This window comes from Semicossyphus pulcher, unplaced genomic scaffold, assembly GCF_022749685.1.
Source record: "Semicossyphus pulcher isolate SPU_LCO1_2020_fin unplaced genomic scaffold, fSemPul1.0.p SCAF_6, whole genome shotgun sequence".
Classification (NCBI taxonomy): Eukaryota; Metazoa; Chordata; class Actinopteri; order Labriformes; family Labridae; genus Semicossyphus; species Semicossyphus pulcher.
In genome coordinates this window covers 16,817,100-16,843,807 of record NW_027211737.1, presented here as the reverse complement: position 1 = coordinate 16,843,807, position 26,708 = coordinate 16,817,100, and the positions used below count along the sequence as shown (strand labels likewise).

Sequence of the window (26,708 nt, the reverse complement as noted above, 5' to 3'; positions counted from 1 at the left end):
TAACTCTAAAATTCTTTAAAATTAGTTTATTTTAAGCATTAAATACGCTGCAAGGAGTGGTTATAAATATATGAAACAAAACAATGATCCGTGTTCTGATTTGTTACAAAGAGTTAAGATGTTTTTGAGTGAAATTTCATCTTTATTTTGCTTCTAAAGAGGAGGAAGAAGAAAGATCGAAGCAGAGAGGGAGGAAAGGAGTGTAGCATGATAGCCAGAGGGCGGTGGCATTTCTCTCTCTCTGCGTAAACGGAGCAAGTGGAGCAGGAGAAGCAGAGCGCGCACAGAGAGAGAAGCAGAGCTTCTGTGGGAAGGCAGCAGCGCCGCTGACACGAGTGAAGGGACCCCGTGGTTATTTCCAGCACCTCTCTCCTCTCACAGCTTAACCTGCGCCTTCAGAGACGGACTCAGACACCGGGACTACAGGCTATACTACCTACCTTTGCTTTTAAACTCGTTTGATTAACCGGCAGACCCTGTGGTGGAGGGGGGGTTCTTGTTTCCCCCCGCCTTTGGAGCGAGGAGTTTGGTGTGTTTATGTGTTTTACGCGCTGCTTGTCATGGGCAAAAGTGGACAGAGAAGTGGAATAGGACGCGGGAGTTGTTGCAGCTTGGTGAGGATGTGCGCCACCACGCCGGGGATCCTGCTCCTCCTGGTGCTCGCACACCGAGGAGTCGCCCAAGGTAAGGCTGGATGTTGAGTGCGTCTTCTCCCAGATCTTTTTTAACACACCTGAATTGTTTTAAAGCGTAGAAAGCTTCCCTTCAAAGCCAAGAAGTGGCTGTGTGGCGCAGACGTGCCTGTGAGGAGGCAGAAGTAGCTCATGTAGAGGAGGTTTACTTTTTTATGCCAGATTTCCATATAAATTGAGCTGCTGTTGATGAGTGGGAGCTTTACGGTCAGGGTTTTAATGTGGAATGTGTATGTGCGTTACATGCAGCTTTAAGTGAGCTCAGGCACAAGTCGCTGCTCACGTTTCCCTGCAAGGAACGACCAAGAAATATGCAGATTTATTTGAAAGACTTCAACATGAAGGGTTAATTAAACGAAACGAAGTGTGGTCTCTGCTCGCTACTGAGCAGCAGATAAGGTGACTGCACAAACTCCAGAGGCGCACAGAGGTCCCTGTCGGAGTGGAACATTGCAGTGATTTCTCGTCAGGACCTGTTCCAGCTATAAAGGGGTAAATAAACTCTGAGGTTGCAGTTTAATTGAGGTGAAAACTGTGAAGGGCAGGACTTGGACTCCACGATTAGGCGACTAATGTCTCATTGCAGAGCACGCTTCGCTGCTTGCATTGGAAAATTGATCAGAAGTCACAAACACTCCCAGCAGCCAGGAGCTTATAGGCAATTATACAAACCTGCCAACCAAACCACAGCAGAGATACGCTGCACACTGCACGGATGCGCTTCAAAAATACAACGCCAAAATACACAAAGGTTGCTCCCCATATATGAGCACATATGGGTATCTAAAATACTAGGCTGTTAAAATGATGAGGAGTTGTGTGTTCGCAGCAATGAGAGCCTCCAGTGAAGCATAAGAGGAGTATTAAAGTGATATTTCTGAGGAGTGACACAGCGGCTGCTGTTTGTGGAGGATTATAACGCAGGTCACAGCCTGAATGAAGCTCTTATAAGTAGCCTAACTTTAAGACATTAAGACATTATATTAAAATTGAAGTACTCCATTAGATGTGCAGAAGGAAAAGACTAGACAACATCCTTCTCTCGCACACACTCGCAGTGACCTTCTCAGGGAGAACTTGTGCCTTGTTAATGTTCATGCCAAAGCATTAACGCCCAAACCCTTCTGTTGTTTCACCGAGCTGCTTAATTCACCAAATGTATCCAGTATGGCCTCAGTAACCTAAAGTTTAACCTTATAATAGGCACTTTTGGTGGATTGAATCCCCTATAAGGATAGTGTTCTTATATCCAAGCAGTGCTGAGTGTCTCTGTAAGCGTCCCCCTCCATTACACGCCTTCTATCCCACTTGAAAGCCTTTAAAAAGATACAGTAACTCCCCGAGTCTACACCCAGTGTAGGCAGTAAATTGGTATCGACATTACTGATTGGCCTAAGGTTTCTGAGCCGAATTTGGGCAGTAATTGGACATGATGTTGCTGCCACCTTTCTCTCGCTGCCCCGGGGAGCAACATTTCAGCTACACCCACCGATATTCATTATGACCGTTCTCTATTGGTTTACTGTTAAATCAATACATTGCAATTTAGGGACACGGTTTGAGTAGGCTTTTCGCCCACCTCTGATAAATTGCACGTCGCCACCGACACGCGACTCAATTTGAATTTGCAGGAGAAATCTGATAATGCGAAACTCAAACTCTTGGTGGTTTTAAGGCAGATGAGAGTCCTCGATCTTTGCAGGCTCATAAAAAGTGCAGTTTTCTCCTTTTTTAAATGTTATCCACCCCTGATTCTCCTCTCTCTCTCTCTTAGTTTGGGCTCCTCTGTTATCCCTCTGCTCCAAACAACTTGACTCATGTCTCTGAAGTCGTATTTGTGTGTGAGGAGTCACTCCATTAGTAGTTCCACTGAATGCAGCAGAACACACAAACACGCTGACCTAACTGTGGGGGAGTGGGCTGCTTTGTGTACATAGCTGATCCTCTCTGTGCATCAGTGGCGCATTCAATCCCCCGTCCGTTCATTTAGAGAAATCCTACTATGTTTTTATGTGCAGTTTGTCTTCAGTGGGAAACGCAAACAGTTGTTTTAACCAAATTATTCTGCTGTTTAGTTCAGCTCATGCATCATTGAGTGTCTTATGGCCAGTCGTTGCCTGCAGTTACACTCCGCTGTGGAATATGTGGTTTAGTAAGTTTAATAGCTTGTTTTTTTTTTTTTGAGGTCATGCCTAATGATGTTCACGATGCTGCTGCGGAGAGCGCCTTCTCTGCTCTCCTAAGCTTTTAATTATTTCAGCACTTTGTCATTTCATCAGTCATGTAGACGCCTTGCCTCCCATGCAGACTTGTGGGATCTGCGTTCATGCACTCAGACGTGCGCAAACAATGAGAGGAGGTTGTTAGTTGAGATCCTCTCATGCCAGTTCAAGTGCACGTGTCAGACTTCACACTAAGCCCCGCCCTCCAGGCTCTCGGCCTATGTTAAAAAGCTATTAGCTAAGCCCCCTTACATTTGATCTGGTATGAATGGGTGTCAAGATCACTCTACAGAATCTCCAAAGTCCCATTGTTCATTATGCTGACTTAGCCGCTGTATGACCAGGCTGTAATCCAGCTAATAGACGTGTTTTCAGTTGCAGCCCCTGCAGGTCCTGGTTATTTAAGATTAAGTAGGCTTTAGCTAAGAAGCACTGTTTATATTTAATTTATTGTCGGCTACTTTTCCCACTTTGTTATATTCTTAAAAAAGTTGATATATAGCGACACAGTTGGAAAGTTACATGTGGGTGTGTGACTGTTTTTGTACGAGTTTGTGGTCTGTGCAGGTGGTGTTGGCGTGGAGGTGTATATGTGTGAACCCCGGTGGTGCAGAGGTGTAAAGATGCACTGAAAGTGCTCACACGAGGTGTGTGTGTGTGTGTGTGTGCCTGAACTTGGCAGCTTAGTGATGTTCTCAGAGAACTCCTGTGGTGTGTGTGTTTCTGTGCACACATGTGTGTTTGTGCACCACAATGAAGTGTGAGATTTTATACATGTGTGTGTCAACTTGGAGCCATAATGACACTCCAGCAGAGCTCACATGTTGTTTTGTTGCATGTGTGTGCGCGCGTGCGTGTTTGGCATTATGATATTGCCAGAGCTCCCATGCTGTCTCCCATTATGCTCTGATCCTGTCCCATGGTGCACTGCAGCCATTCCGGGTTCAGTGCTTGTAGGGGGACAGCTGGGAATTATCGGAACTAAATAGGTCGTTTTGATTGGCCGCGCAACTCCAGCTACCGGAATCTGATTGGCCGGGCAGGTTTTATGCGGTAAAGTTGATGCTTTTTCTGTATCAGAGCGAGAGAGGGAGATAGAGAGAGCGAGAAAGGATGAATGGGTGAGGAAGGGAGAGATCTCTCTGGGTGGTTTGTACCAGCTTTGATCACTCCACTAGGACTTGACAGGCTGACTGACTGCCACACACACACATGCTCGCACACAGAACGCACACACAGCAAGATATTTCTATGGTCAAACAATGCTGCATTCTGTCTGCACTCTTTGCGTGTGTGTGTGTGTGCGCGAGCGTGCTAATGCGTGTGCGCTCGGACAGGCGTGTGAAAGGAGGTCTTTGACTGTGTCTGGGGTTGTTTTGTATAGAAGACCCTCCTGCTGCTCACAGCAGCCTTGTGATGGCAGATTTCCCTCACGCTCTCTGCCTACTTTTACATTTTTCCCTGAGCTTACTCATCCGTACATTTTTACAGACTCATACTTAAAGTGTTACCAGTGATGAGAAATTTTCACCCACCTTTTCTTTATCTCTCTCCTTTCAGTCTGCGTCCTCTGCTCGCTGCTGAATGGATTTCACTGACCTCTTTTCTCCTTCCTTCCCTCTCTGTGGCCTTGCATGTCCATCCATTCGCTCAGTAGATTTAATGTTGTGCCGTGGAAATGCTGGACCTTGACTGTCTGTACATTTTGTGTATGGTTGTACGTGGAACGCACGGCAATTACGGCTCGGCCTATTTGTGAAATCAAAAGCCCGAGCGTCGGTTTGTTTGTGCAGCGGCACAAAACTTTGCATGTTGTTCTTTGAAGAAAGCAGAGATGAGATCCGGGTTTTTTGGAGGCCGCAAGTGTGGTTTTCAAAGAGCTGTGTCGACAAACTGCGTCACACTGCTTGCACCATTTACTATCTCTCACTCTCCGCAGGGGAAAACCCGGGATGGAACATAAGAATGCGTGCCTGTGTGTGTGTGTGTGTGTGTGTTTGTGTGAGCGTGCATGATTACCAGAGAGACGGGCTGAGCTGGAGAAAAGAGAAGCTAAATGTTCTGAAACTGATTCCCAGCGTCTCCTGCTGTTAGGCCTAATTCCTTCTAGAGTTTCATGTAAAGATCTGGAATTATGAATTTTTCATGGCCTGCGAAACCTAAGGCCTCATTCAGGGCTCTCATTTCCAGGCTTTTTGTTTTAGTAAGTTGTGTATGTGAGTGTGTGTGTGTGTGTGTGTGTGTGTGTGAAGGGCGGGCTGTCGGAGAGTGCGCCGTTTGTTCTCAATCAATGGCCTACTATATTATTCCCACTGGCCCCATGCAGTCCTGCACTAGAAAAAAATGATAAGCTTATTTCAGCGATTTAGCTTCATTATCTTTAACGTAATATCATTATATTACACTGCAGGATAACACACACAGTGCAATATTGTATTAAGATAAAAATTATTCCACATTATTGTAGATTAGCTGCACTCACAGAAAAATCACATTTTTGTGAAACTCTAAAGAAATATTTCCTCTTGTTATTTTTCGCAGCCTCCTTCAGGGGGAAACTGGGCGTCTTTGATTCCCATAATAAACAGTTGGGTCTCAGTGAGTCGATGCCACCGGGTGCCAGGCTGCACATTTCTGTTCTGCTGTCCATCGTCTCAATTCCTCTCTCCTGTCATTTGTCCCCATTTCTCCCCCTGACTCTATCTCTCACTCTCTCTGTTCTGCTCTCCCTCGCTCCCATCTGCTACCTCTGACGCTCTGTTTGCTCTCTCTCTCTCGCTCACTTTTAGCTCCATTTTATCACTCTCTTCCTCTGCTACTGTCTCTCACCGCTCTGTGCCTTTCTCTAGTCAGATTTACACTGTTTAATTAGAGTGTGGCCCAAACAGTGGACATATTGTTGTGCTTCTGGACGGGCCCCACAAACAGCGGGACATTATGTGTTTGTGTGTGGTCACAGAAACATTGTGGAAACTCATCAGTCAGCCAGAGGGAGGGACAGAGTCTGCCTACACACACACACACACACACGCACACACAAGGGGCCGGTACAGAGAGATGGAAGGAGAAAAGGGAAGGAAAGAAGGAAGGAGACAGGTAGAGAAATGGAGCTCCACAACATGCCAGCTGCTCGCCATTGAAACCTCTCCCTGTATCTCTTTGTTTTAAGGCCTCGCCTCCATCTACAGCTGGCAGCTTAGCCTTTTCATGGTCTATATATTCTTTTTATTTGCTACCGTAAAACCTCCAGTAAATAGCCCGGGCCCGTTTACTCGCTACAATGTGCAGCGCACTGCGCTTATTGGAAACAAGCGATTACCGGAGACACTTTTTCTCTCCCTGTGTGTGTGAAGAAACCAACTTCTGCTTCTTCAACTTAATCCCCCGTCCCTTCCCGTGTCTGTCTCTGACACTTTGTTTGGATTCGAGCCAAAGCACCAATCTGCTGCGTCTCCAGATTTTTGCTCGTGGCGCTTCTATTAAAGCCAGGCTGCAGATTTGGGGATGAATGTATAGTTTTTACAGTATTATCACATGTCTCTGCTGTACTATGAGCCTTTGCGCACGCATGTGTTGCCCCCCTTAAACACACACAAATGCAAAGAAGCCTAATGAGAACACATTTTTCACGTACGTGTGCCCGTTTGATGGAATAATTCCTCAAGTGCAGACACACGACCAGCAGATGGATGCTGGGTGCTTTGGCTGAGTGGTGTGTTTGTGTGTCGGAGCAAGCGAGTCTTATTTGTGTCACCATGAATATGTAATTAAGCCGCCTTTGAGAAAAGACGACGTGCCGCAGTAGGGGGTCCACAAGGCTGGGACCCGGGTCCCTTTTTGTTTCCCTTTTAAGGTTGTTACGGGTATTGTCCCGCGTTGAGAGGGAGAGAAAGGAAGGAGGGGAAAGAAAGGAGGGACAAGGTTAAGAGCGGAGGGATACTAAGAGTGGAGCGAGTGAATAAAAAGAAGAGAAAAGAAAGAGAGAGGTGTTTTTTTTCTTCTTCTTTTCGTATGTGGAGAATTTGACATTCAGGATCCTTTTTGATAGGAAACAAAGCTGCACTGTAAAAGCCCATTCAGCTCCTGGTTGAGTGTGGAGAGAGGATTGAGGAGGAGGAGGAGGGAGCGAGGAAGTGCGCTGAGCGGGCGTTGGGTAGCCGCCTGAAGGATTAGTCTTTCTCTCCTTCGTATCTTTTGCCACTTCACTCTGTCTTCCTTTGAAACTTTCTTCTCCTCTCCTGCTCTTCTTTACACGTCTTCAGTTTCTCTCTCCCTCAGTCCAACCCCACCCTCCCTTCCTCACCCCCAACAGTACCCCTTTTCTCCCGCCCTTCCCCTCTGTCTCTCTCCTTATGCCAAAATTGTCTGGTAATCTCGTGGTCCATCTGAAGGAATATGCAAAAACCTGAAACCATAATTACTATAATCACCACTGTAACTTTTTACCTCCTAGGCTTACGTCTGCACTTTACATACACACACACACACACACACACACACGCAAACACACACACAGGAGACGTTAGGCCTGTTTTTGAAAGGGGACATTGTAATGCGGTAGGATGCCGTGAAAAAGGGGATTTAGCACGTGTTGTAAAACGGTTTCTGGTTGCGTGTTCTCCTGCTGTAGACATGATGTAATTTACTGCACTGTACCCCATGTAAGCTCAGGAAAACAAGGGAGTAACACAAAAGCACACGCGTACACAGAGGCCGGGAATAAATGCACGAAATGACAGAAAAGCCGAACAACTCAGTTTCCAGCATAAGATCATGACAATGATGCACACACACAAAAACACACACGTGGTACAACAAGTGCGTTAGCGTATTGTGGCCTCACACCAGCTGTAATAAGGAACCCTGTATATTTTACTCAGCGGGCGACAAGATTACGTGTAAGCAGTTTGCTTTGATTCATTTGAACACAGCGTTCTAAGTGGCTAATGAATATGAGCAGTACTATGCTGAGAAAGCAGGTTTGTGTGTCCATTGTGTGTGTGTGTGTGTGTGTGTGAAATATTACATTGTTATTTCCCAGTATTATCCATGCACACTGATTTTTTTCCCCCCTCCCCCCGAGGAGCACAGGTAGGAAGAAGATTGTGTGTGTGGAGAGAGAATAATGACTCTCTACTGTAAAAGTCTTGCCTTCTGAAATCTTTTGTTCTCCGGGTATAAAAAAAAAACGGCGGTATATAGGGGTGAAAGAGGCAGGAGAATCAGAAAGAGCCAGGCAGAGCGATGTTGAGGGAGTGGGCGGGAGAGAGATATAGTGACTGGGATATAGGGACATGAAGCGTGAGAGCGAGATAGGGAGAGACTGCGGGGTTAGTAATTAATCACAGTTCTCACAGAGGGACGAGATTGGATGAAACACAACAGTGAGAAAGGGCTGACTGAATAATTTCACTCCACTTTAATTTACAGTTATACGCCGGCTGTGAAGTTTATGTCACTTTCACTTAGAGGACTACATTTTAGGGTTTGGATTAAAGTCATAACTATTTGAACCTGTAGAGGTCAGAGGCTCTGGGATACAGACCTGACCTAAATAAGTAGATTATATCCAAGAGGGAAAGGAGGAAGTGGTTTTTATCATTGAACTATCACTGTTAAAAATCACAGTGGCTGTTGGCTGTTAAAGATAATGCAAGAGTAGCGTCGGTTTAGCTCAGCGGTTTAATCGGCAGCCCATGTTCAGAGACTACAGTCCTCGATGCAGCGGCCCCGGGTCGTCCCCCATTCTCTCATCCCCTGTTTCCAACACTATCTACTGTCCTCTCTATAAATAAAGATATAAAATGGGTATTATGCTAATTTCAAGCTTTATATTTCTCTCTGTGATACCTGTGGAGTAGCTTAGCATAATTTACAACTAAAAAAACTCCTCATTTTTCTCACACTGGTGCTCTGTGCAGGCCCTCATACAGCCTCAGTCAGCTCTGTCCCTTTAAGAAACCCCGCCCCTACTTTCTTCTGACTGGCTACCTCTCAGAAACCTGCCGAGGCTGCACTTTGTGACGTCACAACAGCAAACAGCTCACCCACACAACGCCATACACGCCGTCTGCCATCTGCCCTGTACAGTGAAAACTGGGATTCATCCGTGAAGAGAACACCTCTCCAAAGTGCCAGACGCCATCGAATGTGAGCATTTGCCCACTCAAGTCGGTTACGACGACGAACTGCAGTCAGGTCGAGACCCCGATGAGGACGACGAGCATGCAGATGAGCTTCCCTGAGACGGTTTCTGACCATTTGTGCAGAAATTCTTTGGTTATGCAAACCGATTGTTGCAGCAGCTGTCAGATTTAGACAAATTTGTGAACAATATTTGAGAGAAATAGGCCTTTTGTGTACGTGGAAAAAGTCTTAGATCTTTGAGTTCAGCTCATGAAAAATGGGAGCAAAAACAAAAGTGTTGCGTTTATATGTTTTTTATGGTGTGAAGTTTCTGTAGGTAAAAATATGGTGGACGAATCCCCAGGCTGCTCAGCTCAGTCTGCAGGCTTCCGTGAACGCCAGGTTTCACACAGATTTTTCTACACGCTGTACTTTCTGACGTCACAAAGTGCAGCCTCGGCAGGTTTCTGAGAGGTAGCCAGTCAGAAGAAAGTAGGGGCGGGGTTTCTTAAAGGGACAGAGCTGACTGAAGCTGTATGAGGGCCTGCACAGAGCACCAGTGTGAGAAAAATGAGGAGTTTTTTTAGCTGTAAATTATGCTAAGCTACTCTACAGGTATCACAGAGTGAAATATAAAGCTTGGAATTAGCATAATACCCATTTTATGCCTTTTATTTATAGAGAGGACAGTAGATAGTGTTGGAAACAGGGGACGAGAGATTGGGGGACGACCCGGGGCCGCTGCATCGAGGACTGTAGTCTCTGAGCATGGGCTGCCGATTAAACCGCTGAGCTAAACCAACGCTACTCTTGCATTATCTTGAACAGCCAACAGCCACTGTCATATTTAACAGTGTAGATAGTTCATCGATAAAAACCACTTCCTCCTTTCCCTCTTGGAGATAATCTACTTATTTAGGTCAAGTCTGTATCCCAGAGCCTCTGACCTCTACAGGTTCAAATAGTTATGACTTTAATCCAAACCCTAAAATGTAGTCCTCTAAGTGAAAGTGACATAAACTTCACAGCCGGCGTATAACTGTAAATTAAAGTGGATTGAAATTATTCAGTATGTGCTTAAATTGTGTATGTGGCTGTGACGTTCATGTGTTTTTTACAGTCTTATACAAAAGGACAGTCTAGCTGCTTCGTGCACTGGCCAAGGCTAAGTGCTAAAGCCGAACCTTTAACCCTTTAAAGTCTCTGTTTACTTAGTCTCCATGAATAGAGCTAATTCTTCAGTAAAAACTGAGTAAGCTGGTTTAATAATAAAACAGGGTCAGCGTGCCCTGGTTAGTCTGAAGAAAGTTTCTCTCTGCTTCACACAATGAAAGAAAGCACTTGTATAAAAGGTGTTTTTTCGCTTTATGAAAAATGAATCGGCTTATTGTCTGGTGGGTTGCTTGCCCTCTTCTCGTCGAGTTTCTGCATGAAAGGGAATTTATTCAGCACTTGTTGCCAGTGCTGGGCACCTTTTTCCTGCAGGTTCTTCTTCACCTGGTCTGCTTTTCATACCTTGTGTTTTATTGCATCTTTTTATATCTCTCTGTTTGGTGTGCAGATCTTGTTATGCAGGTTGTCCTACAGGGAAATCACTTTAATATAGAGCGAGATGAGAGGGGTGCAGTGTGATTAAAAAAACGACAGTTCGCTCTGGTGTTGGATTCATATTGAAGGGAAATGTACACTTGGACACTTTATTTTGAAGAACAACCAAGCTAGATTCCTAAAAATATATAAAGACAGACTGTCTGCACAGGCATTATTAATGGAGCTATGATATAAAGCAAACGTATTATGCAGCGACAAGAGGCAAATAAGCGTATTCATGTTATTGGACTGAGTCGGTTTAAAATCCGTTCGGATTAAGACAAGATTAAAAAGCATATTTCATTTTTGGCTCTGACTTATTAATACATCAATTGAGGCCTTAAAAGCCTTTATACAGTGATTAAAAAAAGTCCAGAGGGTCAACTGTTCCCTACTAACTTTGAGCCGGCCGCTGGTGGAGATAATCAGATATTACTTTTAGGGAAAGGTTGTTACACAGCAGAGAGGCCGGAATAAAATGAGGTGATGGCGAGGTCGATGGATTAAGGCTTTAAAGTTGTTTTTGAATGATTGAGAGATTTAAGATCTTCTCTCCTTCAGTGTCTCGGCGACCTCGCAGTGAATGTCAGGTTTTATTACGGGCGCTCGGCGTTGTGACTCAGCAGTGCAGCTATAAAAGAACAGACCTACTGACTTGTTTTGTGCTGCTGTTTATAGCATGATGCAGCTATGCTTTGTTTTCATCGATTCTCTCCCACACACACTTTGTGCTCGTGTGTAGTGCACATGACTTGTATGTGCTAACCTGTTAGCTGTGCTGCTCTGGGGCCTCTGGCTCTCTATAGGCTGTTTGTCTCACAACATTTATTGATGTTTAAAATATAAAATATATCCTCCTGAAAATCTCTTTCTTTCTTATTTTCTTTGCTTTTATTTTGTGTTTTCATCTCCTTGGATATTTGTAACATTTACAGTCACATGGTGCAGAAGTAGTCTTGGATTTCACGGCACTTTTGCGCTCATTAGATGAATCCAGGACAGTTTGTCATTAAACAGCCCTTCACAATAAAGTGCCACTTTTATTTTGGTGGCAACTCCTGCTCAAACATCCACAGACTCTGATTTAATCTTCTTGTTTATATGTGCAATATGATGTAAAATAAAGTAACCCACTGATACAAACATGACAAGATGAAGGGATGACATGATGACACCAGTGTGCTTCTCATTTATATTTAACTCTTTCCCTTTGACTGACAAACGACAACCTTCCCCTGCACGTCTGTCAAATCAAACCCTGTTTCTAGCTCATTTAGTTTCACATTGATCGGGTCAGGGTTTTAAACTCGCCCACTCTTAACTTATTTTAATAATTAAACATCTAAAAGAAGGATCAACACTTGTTCGAATCAAAGATGGACCCCGTCTGACACGTGAAATGTGGAGGTATCGCATCATTATCGGTGGTTCGGGAGGATGGAGATTGGCGCTCCCCGCTGTGATCAGACTGCTGATGAAATCAAGATGCAATTTTTACATGAACCAACGCACACACATGCTGGAAATGTAATTTTGGCACAGCGGGAAAAAGTTAAAGGAACAAAGTAAGACTTAAATTGCCCTCCAAATATGTCAAAAAAACACAATTTTAGTTTGCAAAATGATATTTATGTTCTTTTAACTCAATAATGAGAAATACAGCGAAAGACTGGAGCAAAAACAAATGCAACAATCCGAACCTTGTCCTGGTGTTAGCCGGCATCTCTCCAAAGACATAACAGTGCTACTTTGATGTTGTAAACAAGTCAGACAGTAATTAGGAGCTCTGTTTTATTCTGTCTGCAGCAGCTCTGCTTTTCATCGGGGCGCCATGTTGCTTTTTGCTCAGCTTCATTCAGCTCCAAATCCAACATCAGAAAGACCAAAAGATCTATCAAATCATTTAACTTACCGGTTGGAAAAAAAAGTTTGTAAATGTAGACAAGCACCTTTTTGTTTAATCCACTGTGTGCTGGTTTGGATGATGTGCTCCTGACCGTTTCACTGGCCTCAAAGAAAGGAGCGAACATCCACTGCAGATGATTAAATTCCAAAGACAAGTGTTGCAGTCTGGAAGCTTTACCAGAGCACATTTTTCTATAGAATCTACTTCCTTTCAATGCTGCATTGATGTTCTAACAAAAACCTTTTCTACTGCTTTAGCACTTTTATTCTTTACTTGTCAAACTGAAAAATTGTCTGTTGTGTGTTTGGACACTTTGGCTCGAGGGCTTGTTTCTTGTTTTTGAGTGCAAGCTTGTGGCTCTTGAGTCTTTGTGCGGTTTTTGTGCCCCACACGCGCCTTGTTTCACTCTCGGCTCAATAAAAAGGCACAGATTAGCTGTCTCTTAACAGAAATCACCTCAAATATATTTTCCTCATTGTCCTAGCTCTGACAAAAGTTCATTTTACACACCTATTACATCAAAAGATCGCACTGACCCACAGGTGTTTCACATCTGAGGCTGTAATCCAGCTCATTTCAGACGCTCTGGCTCCAAAATGTTCACCTCAGGCGGATCTCGCTGTTTCGTTGGTTTCCTTTATTTTTCCTGTTGCCATCATCATCTTCTCCCCGAGGCACAGCTGCTGTAGTGGTGCAGTAACGGTTTTCAGCTCACAAACTGGCTCGCTGTCCGATGACATGTGGCTCAATCTACCCGCCAATACTGAAACACACATGCACGCACACACACAGTATATTAAGGGACAAGTGTCTCTGCCCTGTTGAACACTTGCATACAAGGGGGGTTTCCAGATAGTGCAGCCAACACACTGACACAAACACACACACACACACACACACACACACACAGGGGCCCTGAGTGGTTAGTTTGGCAGTTACAGTGTGAGTGTGGATGGACACTGCGTCTCCATATGCAGGAGCTGTTGTGTTCTTGGCAGGTTTGGTGAATCCTGTCACTCTCCTGGAGCGTGTCTGATAGTTTGGCAGTTTCAGTTTCAGAAAGGCGGGAAAAGCCACCTGGACAGTTGTAGGCGCTCATTATCCTCAGAGTCTGATGCACATCGCTCAGTCTAATCGTGTTTATAGTAAGTTTGTTCTAACTTTCATTCTTTCAGGCATCCATTTTGGAGATGTGGTACAATTTGCTATTGAAATTGTGGAATTAGATTAGATGATATTTGGCAGTAAATCAAAATTTATAGCTTAAATGTTGCCTTTTCATGTGCTTTAAGTCGTCTGATTTTAAAGGGTTGGTGTCGTGATTTAAAGGGTCACTGTGGTGATTTATTATTACACTTGTATTCAAGCCAGGGACTCACACGAGACAGATTTTTGGTGGTTGAAAATTGAAGCAGCAGAAGCCGAGATACTCTGACTTTAGAGTATCTAGTTTGGGTCAATCCTTAAAAACACTGGATTATGCTAAATACAAGTGGAGGGGATCTTTCATTGGACCAACATCTACAAATCTCCCTCAAAGCAATCGAAGAAAACTGTTTTTAGAGATTGAGTAGACCTCCTTGTGACCAGTTAACTAAACTTTGTGTGTAAAATTGGTGCACTGTCCCTTTAAATTGTTACTCTGAAGTGCTGAAGGTAATGATAATAGTTCCTAAAAACATTGTGATCTTTGATTTTGTTGGACTCCTATCCTGTTTTGATTATAATGTGGACGCTAACACATACACCAATCGGCTATAACATTATTACCACTGACAGGTGAAGCTAATAACATTGATTAACTCATTACAATGGCACCTGTCAGTGGCTGGGATATGTTAGGCAGCAAGTGGACATTTTGTCCTCGAAGTTGATGTGTTGGAAGAAGGACAAATGCTGCTAACGTCTTGGTGCCAGATACCTCAGCACACCTTCAGAGGTCTAGTGGAGTCCATGCCTCGAAGGGTCAGGGCCGTGTATAGGAGAGAGTTTAGGAGAGTGATCATTGCAATTTATTTCAATGGTAACTTTAGCCAATACAAAAGGTTTACAGTGTTGCCTTAGTTTTTGCAGCTGTCTCAAAGTACCACAATCCTTTTTAAGCTTTCAAACCACTTTTGGCTCCACACAGCGCAGTGTACTGAGCCACATCATGCCCGAACATCTACCTCACATAAATTGGTTGCAACTGTACCAGCTGCTCTCAATTCCCGCATTGTTAGCTACTTGTTTAAGTGTGCTTCACGGTATGTTCTGTGTGGCCAGTAGCCATCTGTAAGCTGTATATTTTGCGTTTTTGCCAATGACATCATGTGTGTGGGGTTACTTTTTCAGTGCGCAGATGAATAAGCGTTACACTTATGTCATAGTGTCACAGCAGGGTTATTTGACCACTTCAAAAGAAGATGAAATAAGTGTCAGCGAGCCTCCCTCCGTGTTCTCTCCACTCTGCGTTCATCTCTGTTTCTCCTTTACTCTGCCTCATGTCCGTCTCTTCTTCTCTCCCTCTCATCTTTCTCCACTTTGGTGCGAGTCTCTTCCCTCCTTCCCTCCATCCTTCCTTCCTTCCATCCTTCCTGGGGGAAGGGGAGATTTAAACTTTGAACAAAAGACATAAGGAGGAAAACTTTGCAGAAACATTTGAAGTGTTTTTCCCTCTTCTCAGCTCTGAGAAATGTCATCCACACCCAAGAAACGGTTTCAAAAGAAGCAGAAAGAAGCTGACTAAAGCCAGACAATGCCCACGGCTCCCTCCAGCTCCTCCAAATCCTTGTATTGTTGCAGTGGTTATTTGTGTTGCTTCTTCCTCTGAGCTCCTCCGGGGTTTTTGTTTATCTCGGCTCAGCGCTGAGGTCTTGTCAGAAAATGAGGGCAGGGCTGCCGTTTTGGCCCCAGGTCAACTTGGAACTCACAAAAGTTTGTCTTTGGTTTTGAAAATGAGCCGAACTCTGAGATAATGGCAAACTTGTCAGCTGGTTTCTGACTTTGTGGCAGCATGTGTTACCGAAACAGAAAGAGCTCAACAGGTGGAAAGCTACCACCTTGTGATCTTATTTCGCTACGGATTCATAAATGCCAAACCTGCTGGCAGTTTAACAAGTAATACTTGCTTGTTTGTGATGCATTAAACATGATATTCCACCTCATACTTCCTGTTTGTATTGGTGATAATTGATAGAAATGTAACTATTAGGATTTACTTTCTTTAAATGAGCAAACGCTCTGTAAGCTTTAAGATTAAGAGCAAATGTTGTCTCTTAATCTCCAGCTGTAAGGCATGTAAGTATGTGGAGTGAAAAGAGCTCTCCTCACCTTCAAAAATGACTTTAGTGCTCTTGTACAGTTCAGTTTAAGTCCTTTAAGCTTTCAGTTCCATCACTTTTGGTCTTTAGGCCAGAGGAGGGGAGGTGTGTCCGATGAATTATTTACAGAGCGCAGAGTTGAGATAACAAAATGCTCCAGAGTTTCAGACAGACTGGAGCCATCAGGGTTTACAGACTTTAAGGTGACCTGCGCTGCAGAGACAAAATCCTGATATGGGTCTCATTCCAATCACCCAAAGCACATTTTCTGCAATGCTACCTAGCCATGCAGGTAGATGTCGGTTTGCACAGGGTTTTGAGATTACCCTCTGATTCCTGCTTTCACCTCATTCAGTCGAGGTGAGCAGAATTTCCACCGCTTCATTTGCATCCGAAAAAGTAGTCCCTTTTAAAAACTGTTAACAAAGGTGGATTATCCAGAGTAATGGGAGTTATTGTCTTTGGAATTAACTGCTGCTGCAGAATTTTCTAAATATATATTTTTTCAATAATGCAGGCACCACAAACACAATTAGTTTCTCCATTATTGTATTGGTGTGGCAGCAGAAATTATAGGGACAGTCATCACAAAACCTGAGCTCATAAGACCACAACTATACCTGCCATGGCTAGATACCAAGAGGTAGGCACAAACATGTTATTTATAATTTAAACTTTATGTTATTTAATCCCAGTATATTGATGTTTTTGACGGTCAATACACATTAGATACTCTTGCATTTAGACAGTCACAGCATGAGTAGTTGTAGTCTTGGTCGAAGCAGACGTAATTATGGGAGCAGAAGTATTCCCTCAAGGAAATGCCAAAGTGTTTCAATATTATGGGGTCGATGATACGATGGGAAGGCTAATGAAAAACAAAGAAACCACTTGAAAAAAGACTGAAGTTCAACTTTAAAGTAGTATTTCAGGTTAAGTTTCCCTGCTTTGTCTGCAGTCGATACTCTAAACAGACCCTTTAATCTGTAGAAACACAGCACGTTGTGTTCAGGTTCTGTAGACCAAGTGTTGCAACCAATTTGCCTGTAGAAAATCAATCAAGGCAGATTTACCGTCTCCCCCACGTCAGATACATGGAATTGGCTAAAACACACACACACACGTACACATGCAAACACACACATACAGATGTCTCGGAGGTCTGTTTAAGTGGACATTTAATCATCAAGGACCTTTTCCTGCTGGCTGCTCCACTGAGTGGGTCCGACGCGCACACACACACACACTCACAGCGTTCCTGGGTGCGCACACACACCCTGTCGTGTGGCAGTGTATTGATTCTCAGTGTTGTTCTTGTGCTGTTGGTTAAACAAGACAGTAATAATGGAGCAACATTGTTTAGTCTGCTTATTGAACTGTGACTGGCCGACATTGATTGTTGTCTCCTGCTTTGGGAATGCATTTGTGTCTGTGTGTGTGCGCGCGTGTGTGTAATTGTGACTTTTTCGAGTGTATCTGTGGGTGTTTAGGTGTGTGTTTGTAGCCTTGAGAAAGAGAAGGAGCGACTCTTGCATATAGATTTCTTGCTTCCTCTGCTAATTTTTCTTTTCTCAGTTCAGTTCAGTTCAGCGAGTGAAACTCCGACAAGGCTGCAAAAAAAGGAGAAGACAGAAGACAGTGAGGGTGGAAGAACGAATAAGTGAGAGAAAAATTGTCACTAAGGTTTTTGACGGCAATGCGTAGCGGCAGAACTTACTGAGAGAGACATAGAAGAAGAAAGTGAGAGATCAAATGCGAGAGGATTACTAAAAGAACTTGAGACAGAAAGAGAGGAGGAGATAAAAGGCAAGTAAAACAAAGGAGAAAAGCTTCGTGCTACATTTCAGTGTCTCTATCAACGTGCATGTATATTTTATATGTGAGCTACATATACAGATGTGTAATATATGTGTAATCCTATATGATAGTATATATGATTAAGGAATATCACATGAGAGGGAGTGCTTTTATACTGAATATCAGCACTGCTGTGATTCAGTCGTAGGCACCAGGCCGCAGACTGTCTGCTGTAATGTTAATTAACAGTATTCCGAACAAGTGGCTGAGGCGGCGTGACACACAGAGTGAAAAGTCCGAGTGATGTTGTGCTCTATATCAGCACACATTGGAATGCCTCTTGTCGAATCAGAATACTTGCTTGGAACTGACCGTTGTATATGTAATGGATAATGTACAGTGAGCAGGTTGTTATCGCAGAATGGAACCCCAATGTAAAGCTGAGGGCTTTTGTCTCATCACTGTCAGTCTTTCTTTTCCACCGCTACACTGTGTTCTGTTTTCTGTTTACTTCATGTGCCGTCTTCAGTTTCGTAGATCTCTCTGTCGTAGCCTTCAGTTTTTGCATCGTTTAACCTTTATTGCTTTCTATCCGCTGTTTGCGTCTCTTTTTTTTTTCCGTCTGTAAACAGACCGACGTCAGATTTACCAGACCTCTTTCCACAGATTGATATGATTCCAGTTAGTCCTCCGGATTGTGTGTTGGATTTGAATCCCTAGCAACAGTCTGTTCTTCATAGCAACGGTCTGTTATCAAGAAATAACAGATCTCGCAATGCTGTAATTAACCAATCATAATCAAGTATTCCACACAGCCGTGTAATAATGCTTAATATAGAACTTGTATCGTAGATATTGTCTGAGTGCTTTACACATCATCATGAGTTTTGCTTTTGATCTATAAATTCAGAACTAATCGGCTATTTTTTTTTAGACCAAACTTTCTCCAACTGATCAGTCATTGAATAATTTTCCCTTCATTATTTTTTTTTTGCACAGGTCAGGCTAGAGGCACATCTTTTTTAAGTTGCTATGATACAGTACAACTGTACTGTACAAATTGTATCACTTTGCAGCTCTATAACAAGTAACAGGGCCTTCTGTAGTGCTTTAATAAACCTTTAATAAGTCTCCATAAACGTACCTGAATGCAGCATATACTTAAGTCTTATCATGCTATTAGCTCCTGAAGTGCTGTCCTGTAGGCTTCAAAAGACTCCATTGAGCTCAGTGCGTTCCCATTTATCACAAGCTGTTTTGATATTACACAAGGTTACGCCGTCTAAAACTCCCAGCCCAAAGCCCCACAAGCAGACATGAATAATTCATGCTAGTTTAATATTGAAATTGGTCGTTTGTTTCTATGCCAAAGCACTGTGAAAGCAGAATTACAGAATGCTTTGGCACCCAATAATGAATCATCAAGATGTTTTGAGTTGACACTGAGAGCATTCAGTATTAGGTATGTTTTTATTCTAATGAACAGAGACTTGGAGGAAAGTCAGACGTTTCAGCTCTCCACATCTCCGGCTCGGCGGTTGAATTGGTCTCTGTGAGACTCGCAAGGGGAGATGCTTGCTCTGCATTTTCTGCTCTATCATTAAAGCTCTTCCCGGTTTTCTGAAAACACACATGCACGGTCAAACACGCACATAAACACACACTCTAAGCCAGGCATACTCAATAAGGTATACTGCAAGCTTAGACACACTTTGGGCTACGCAGACGTGGCGAGACATTCACATTCACAGCACAGTGACTGCCTCCTGAAAATGATTACATTCCCTTCATTTCCTATAACTTTTGAATAAATAGAGTCGAGGGATTGTCTTTTAAATGGAAATCGTGGTTTATAGCTTTTTTCCGAAACTACTAACAAATTCAAAAGAGCTCTCTGTTTCAATTCAAAGCTTGCTTTTATTCGAAATATTTGAAATGAACAATCTGCTCATCCTCCTTGAGAGAGGACATGCGTCATAATAGCTGCATACCTTGGCAGGTTAGTATCTTTCAGTTTTTAAATCATAAAAGTGGTTCAAAGTGAAAATGTGCCACTGATACACACAACTGTCTGCAGCCAGAGCTGAATTTTGGAGCATTTTTTTGTAGGAGCTGTGTCGTGTCTGTCCTGAGCTGTTTGGGATGCGGTTCCACTCTCCCTCTTTCTCACTTGTCTTACTCTCACTTTCTTTCTTCATTTTCACCGTTTCAGCGTTTTCACTCCTCCAGCTGCAAAGGCCAGAGGCACCGTCCCTAGGGGGCGAGTGCATATGGTGTGTTTGTGTGTGTGTTGGAGAGAGACAGAGTTCAAGAGATTTTGAGTATGCAGAAGTGTCTGAGAGAGAAAGATAGTGAGACACAGAGATTGCATGAGAAAGGGATTGTGTGTCTCCCGGTGTGTGTGTGTTTGTGTGTGTGCACCACTGTTCCTCAGGCTCTCTAATTGGGACATGGGTTCTGTCTGCGCTGCGCACCAACCATTTTGATGTAAGTCCCACATGAGCATCGCTGTAAATCTTGATAATGGTATTAAGCTTGTCGAGCCGGTCTGGGACTTTAGCCTGCAGTGCGTGCAAGCATGCAGAGACGCACGCACGCACACACACACAAGCAGAGAGTGCAGTGGGCAATGCTTATTAATGTAAGAAAGACCCACATAAACACAAACTGCACACTGTAGTCCAAACTCTGCACATTAGCATAGCACAGACAGAGCAGTGTGGCACTTAGACATCTTACTACCTGCTATAAATGTATTCCAAGGTTCTGTGGGGAGATGCTATGGGAGCGTGTGCATATATATATCTATATATTCACAGTTACAGAGATGCAAAATTAGGCTCCGAGAGATCAGGCCTCAAAAATCAAAGTGCTGAATTTGTAACACATCAGCACCTATTTGGAGCTGGAGAAGGTACTCGAGCGGCAGCTAATTAAAATGCACGTAGAACGATGTGACGGTCAGATATAAAGTGACACGCTCGTTCTATATGCTATAGAGCTGGTTAGACGTGTTCTTTTGTTGAAGCGTCACAGCAGTAGGTATCGTCCTGTCAGCACATGCGGCGGTGGGCGACGACGGGAAATTACAGCGTGTCTTGATTGGTTTGAGCGTCCGTATCTGTACGGTGACAGCGCACTAACTCAGCAGCTCTCAGACACTTTGAGGCTAGAAGACGATTTTATGTAATGCCTCTGCCTCCCAGCTCAGCGTGGTGGTTTTGCACTTTTTTTTCAGAGACAGTTTTGTCCATAATAACATAACATCAGCGCGTGTTGTCAGAGAGAGACGGAGAGGACGTGTCCATTACTGTTTCAGTAAACCTCTAAACAAGTGCTGCTGCCTTCAAAAAAGGTGAAACGAGTTCATTTGCATCGAAAAAGGAGCCGAATTCTACCATCCACTCCGCTGAGTCTGTCACTTGTTTTGTGGACAGGGTTTTTGCCTTTCATGAATACACAAGCGACCGGCTTGTCAAGTCACTGCAGCATGTAGTCAAACTGTCGGAATTAAGCTCATTTCAAGACATTTGAAGTCAAATTGTATTAAAGCACCAGGAGGCGATTTGGCTCGTGCATCTCTTTGATGTTTGATGCAAATGCGTTTTCATCACATTTACTTTAAGGCAGGGAAATTACCACACAGCAAGCTCCTTAATTCTGTTTATTCATCTTGTTTGTGTTGATGATTTGAAACAAGTCATATCATGACAGGTGGATTTTTTCCCCCTCTGACTCCAGGGAAATTATCTACAAACATAGCAACATAATTTGGTTTTAATACGGTGAGCTCTGCACCATAATTCTGCATAAACCACATAAACAAACAGACATTTTGCAGCACATTTCAAATGGCATGAAGACTATTTTCTGAAACTCGATCAGCGGTCCCTCCCCCCCTGCAACTGCAAATGTTGTAGCAGCCAAGTGCTGTAAAAGCTAATGAGAGTAATGGGGTCTAGTGTACTCAGTGATGGGCTCCACATAAAGGGAATATGAGGGGGTTAGGCGTACTGTAATATATGGGAATAGATGCCTGCAGCTGTTCGTGCTGGCTCGGGTTGACTTTATGTCTCCATCTCTCAGAGCAGATGGAAAATATTATGATACTGATGAGGAGGGAGAGGAGACGAGTGAAACACGCAGAATACAAGAGAATGAAAGACGAGGAATACCGACAGCAGGGAAAGAAAAACACAGAAGAAGGTCAACTTCTCTTCTCGTGCAGTCAGACGTCTTCAAGAGGCGATAAAGTGTCAAAGAAAAGCTCAGTTGCTTTCCTTTAATTATTGTCTTAAGCACGGGGTGGCAGAAAGAGCTGCACTGTAGTGTGAAATATTAAGGATATCTCCCTCTGAGATTTCATTACAGCAGCTGTAAAGCATACCAGTAATAATGCCTAATTAGTGTCAGCAAAACTCTTACTAAAGTATCTTTAATTTCACCGCACTGTAACTCTATATTTCACGAAATGGGAAAAGTTGTGAAAGCAAGACAAGGGAAACATTTAGGCAGCAGAAATGCACACACTCACACAGTCCTCTTGCAGTTCTCTATAATCCCTCTCCTTAACAAATTGTCTGAGAGTTTAGAGTTTGTTAGTGGAAACAAGGGGGAATTTAATCGCCATGACACCAGCAGGGGAATCTAATAAGGGAGACACCAGTGGGGCTTGTTTAATGATTTTCTCCGTTCGCCTTTTTCAATTAGGATACCTCGCCGTGATCTCTGCTGAGTCTGTCCCTGGCCTTTTTTTTAGTTCACGCCACCTGTCTGAGTCAATTTCTCTTTCTTTCTACATGTCTGCTGCTGCTGCTCTCTGACTCTCTCTGTAGGGCTGCTCGGCCTTCTGGGCATTGCAGTTTCTCCCTTTATTACAGCAGCAAACACACAGTGGGACACTGGGATTTGAATGCAGGGGATATTAAATTATATTAATGCATGCTTTAATTTGCAAACTCCCACAGCGAGGTTCGGGTCAGTGCAGTGAACTGCAGGTCACGGAGAAGCTGTGTCACGCGTTAATGGGCATTAAGACCAGAAATAATAATGTGTTAGAAAATGCAAAGAGGTGCATTAGTGTGGGAGATTTGCTGCTGGTGTTTCGACTCAGGAAGTCCAGTATGGGTTATTACACCCCTCCATTATGAGGGCTTTTCAGATGGCTGAACAGTGCACAGTGACCTATAGCACTACTCTGAAGGATGCTCTGATCTGATATGCTAACAGTTGTGATATCTAAGCTGGGACTGACCCTCTGAGGCAGCTCAGGTTTGGCTATGGCGTGACCGATCCACATTAAATTCAATTTTTAGTTTCAAAATGCAATTCAGCTGTTTCCATTCATTCAGTCAGCTTTTTTAACATCACCGCAAACCCTGACTTCATACCACTGACATGAGTGATATGTGATCCCTGCAGTGGAGGAAAAAGGGAGGACTGATTTTAGGATTACTGCATGCTATCTGTACATACTCTGAGTGGCGGTATCTTAATAGGCGTTTTGTGATTGGTAAAAAGTTTTTTTCTTTACCCATGCCGTCAGAGACGGGGTCAACGGAGCAGTTTGTGTTTTTGGTGCCGTCTCAGTGGTCTTTACATGACTTTTCTTTAAAGGGGAAGTTGTTGTGGTGGGTTGGGGGTGTACACAAGAAGAAGAAACGAACACAGCAGACGTCTACAACACCAACATGCTTATAACGTAAGGATGAGATTAGTGCAGGGAGCCACGGCAGCGGAATAATAATGGAAACTTCACACTCACATTTGCACACCGATTTCAAATAGAGATGGCAGCTGTGGGTCTTTTCAGTCATTCGGATCCTCAAATCTCGTTCAGCTATAAGATTAGTTCATGAGACTCGTTCACCGAGTCGTTTAGTGACATTTCTGGTTCACCCGCTTAAAGCTAAAGACCCAGCTCTTTCATGAACACCTCTGCACTTAATGATATTGATGCTATTGATGATGATGACATCGAGGATGTTGTTGATGTTGATTAGGATATTCATGATGATGATGATGATGACTATATTGACCTTGTTGATGCTGCTGCTGATTATTATAAAAACAACAACAACAACAAACAAACAAAAAAACCCGCCCTGTGCCTCGCACTTGAAGCAGTTTGTTGGCACTTACTGACTTCGTTCCCTCCTGTCTTGATCGTTGCTTGTGTTGTATTAACTCTCAGATGTATGTTGCTTTGGACCAAAGTGTCTGCTAAATGAAATTGAAACATTGTTGTTACCCGTAACGACAAAGAAACAACTCACTCACCTCTTCCTCACCCTCACTCGTTCATGAATGATGACGGCTCCCGTTGCATTCACTGGTCTTCTCGTAAAATCGTCACAATAAAACCGTTACTTGTCCCAACAAAGCCTTCTGACATTATGTCTTAATAAATAAACATAATTTAGTTTGTGTTCATCTGTCAGTGGTTTACACATCTGTGAATTGACTTTGTATGCACACCTGAAATACTTCGGCCCCACTTTCGTTCCTAATCGGGTCATATCTTTCACGAGGACCATTCTCGTTCAGTGGACAAGTGAGTAGTTGAGTGAGTGAGTGACACATTAAGTCAAGTGATACGTTCTTTAGTTCTCCTAACACAGTCATTTGATAAATACAGCCCTCCTCCAAAAGGCTTTTGGTGCGTGGTAACATCAATCAGTCTGGTTTTCTAAAAGGAAGAAGGAAGGGATTGGAAAGCCCCGAGCAGAGCAGAGTCAGACGCAATTGGACGTTAACATCAAGCGAGAGAGAATTTAATGAATGAATCAATGCATGGAATTGAACGGATCATTCAATTCACTATTTTACGCGCATTAGGATGACCGACTCTACGACTAAGCCAAAGCCTCATGATGTGAGGAGTCATGGTAAAACAGCCACTCTGTACACCTAAATTCCTCTGATTAGCTGTTACATGTCAGCTGGTTACCATGCAGCTGGTGAACGAGCCAGTGAAAAGCATGAGAAGGCAAACGAACGCCGATCAGCTAATGCAAGTGTGGAGTCAGTGCAGCTGAAACAACACTATGATCCATTATTTAGACTGCTCATATCCCTCCATCCCTGATTGGATGACCATTTTTCAACAACACAGATGGACAGATATTGTAAGGAATGGGAGGATTTTTGGTTGAGAGCTCATGAACTGAGCCTCTCTGACCTTCTGACAGTCAGTAGGTCGCATTACTTCTGACCCATTAGTTAACTGGTCCTCCTGCTCGGCTCTACCCAGCAACACGCCCCCCTCTGTCTTCCTCTGTCACTTTCTCTCCCTCCATATGTACCTCATGTCCTGAAGATGTGTCATGCCTCCATGTCTGGACTGTCGGAGGGGGTTATGTCTTCATTCCTTTTACCCCGGGTGACAGGGCATTCCGTTACCTCCGGCGGCAGGACATTCCACAGCCCGCAGTGACGGGGCTGGGAATCGTCGGGCTTCCAGTGGGAGCTCAGAGCTGCTGTATGTGCAGAGAGGAGAGACCTGGGCATGCCAAGGGCGATGTGAATGGGTGTCAATGTGGGACTTCTGTGACTCAAAGGAGGTCCTCACTAGTTTAGAATGATTCAGTATTGAAAGGCTAAAAAAGTTTTGGGAAAGGATGAAATCAGAAGGCAAGAAATGAATGCGTGTCACCCAGAGTGTTTGTGAGTGTGTGTGTGTGTTAGTGTGTGTGTTCCTAGAGAAACGGGGAGTAAAGGGCGACGGGGAATGGTAGCTCTAGGAAACAAAGAGAGTAAAAGGGGCAGCGAAGGGTGAAGGAGGATGCACTTGACAGAGGAGAGCAGCGCTGCATGACTGCGTACTGCCCTAAATCTCCAAGCATTTCCCTAATTTATTCACCATACCTGTTGTTTTAGTGTTAAGACAAAAAGTCAGACTATTAGTCAAATAGAAGCCGACTATCTCAGCTTATAGTGGACAGTTGAGGATTGTAACCCTCCGATATAACTGCTGCTGGAGTTAAAAGAGTGAGCGAGCCGTGGAGTTTGCAGACAGTTGTGCACCATGGCTACGCACGCAGTAGGAGGGCGACTATAAATCAGAAACTTGATCCTCGGACTCAAGTGCACACACATGCACAAACACACATGCCGTTTCCATCTAGCCCTAACTTAACCTAACCACTCCGTCTCAAACGTCAACACACAGGCCACTTCTTTTTATGCACTAATGGTTTTCACTCTCTTATATTTGGTTCTAATCTTCAGTCTGTGACCATGACGAGGACGCTGTGCGAATATCTGCAGATACTTGATGCGTTGCTCTTCACCTTTGGATAACCGCTGTTCAAACAAAGCTTATTCCATTACTTTCCCCTTCCACACGCTCTTACAGACGTGTGAGTGGACTGAGACATTCTGCTCCACTAATTCATCCTAACAGTGATATTTTAAGAATCGGATCTCCTTAATATAAAATTGTGAGCCCACAGGGCTGGACGTTTGCCACGGGCCTATCATGTGTCTCCTGTGGTTGTATTTATTTAAACCTGTGTCCATATTTCTGAAACCACAGCCTACATTATTTCCTCTCACTGTTACCGTGTAAAACTAATAACACTGTTTGTCTCGACTGAATCGAGGTCACGCAAAATTTAGATTACAGAGCAAACTTTACCATCTGTTTTCAGCCCTTCTTTTCCCCTGCTAGTATGTCTCAAATACGTGTAAGCTGATCAACCTGATTGATTATTATCCTAGATTCAACAAACAGTGTGAAAGCAATTATGGTTTGATTTGAAAGGAAGGCAGCCTGTGAGGATGAAATGTGAGATGGAAAGGCAGACAGGAAGAAAAAAAGCCATGCAAAGAGAAACTGCTGATTGCGTTCTACATTTTCACTTGAAGAGGAAAGCATCATAAAACTAGAAACCATTATCGGCCATTAGGCTGGTGTCAGTCAGCAGCAGAATAACAACTCAGCAGTTAGCAGGCAAATGGGCCACACAACTCAGGCTGCATGGATGGAAGAGATTCAGCCTTCAGCTGGCTGGACGGTAATACCCCATCCTCCGTTCATCCTTCTCTCACACTCACCAACAAGTATTTATAA

At 43.7% G+C, this 26,708-nt stretch overlaps 1 protein-coding gene across 1 annotated transcript in view; it reads left to right on the top strand.

Moving 5' to 3' along the window:
• The first annotated feature begins 348 nt into the window (after positions 1 to 348).
• Positions 349 to 26,708, top strand: part of LOC138610285 (netrin receptor UNC5C-like) — a 211,667-nt gene continuing 185,307 nt past the window's right edge. Inside the window, exon 1 of the mRNA XM_069683018.1 lies at positions 349 to 684. Coding sequence (XP_069539119.1) covers positions 561 to 684 — 124 coding nt within the window. The 5' untranslated portion in view covers positions 349 to 560. The remainder of the gene's footprint in view (positions 685 to 26,708) is intronic.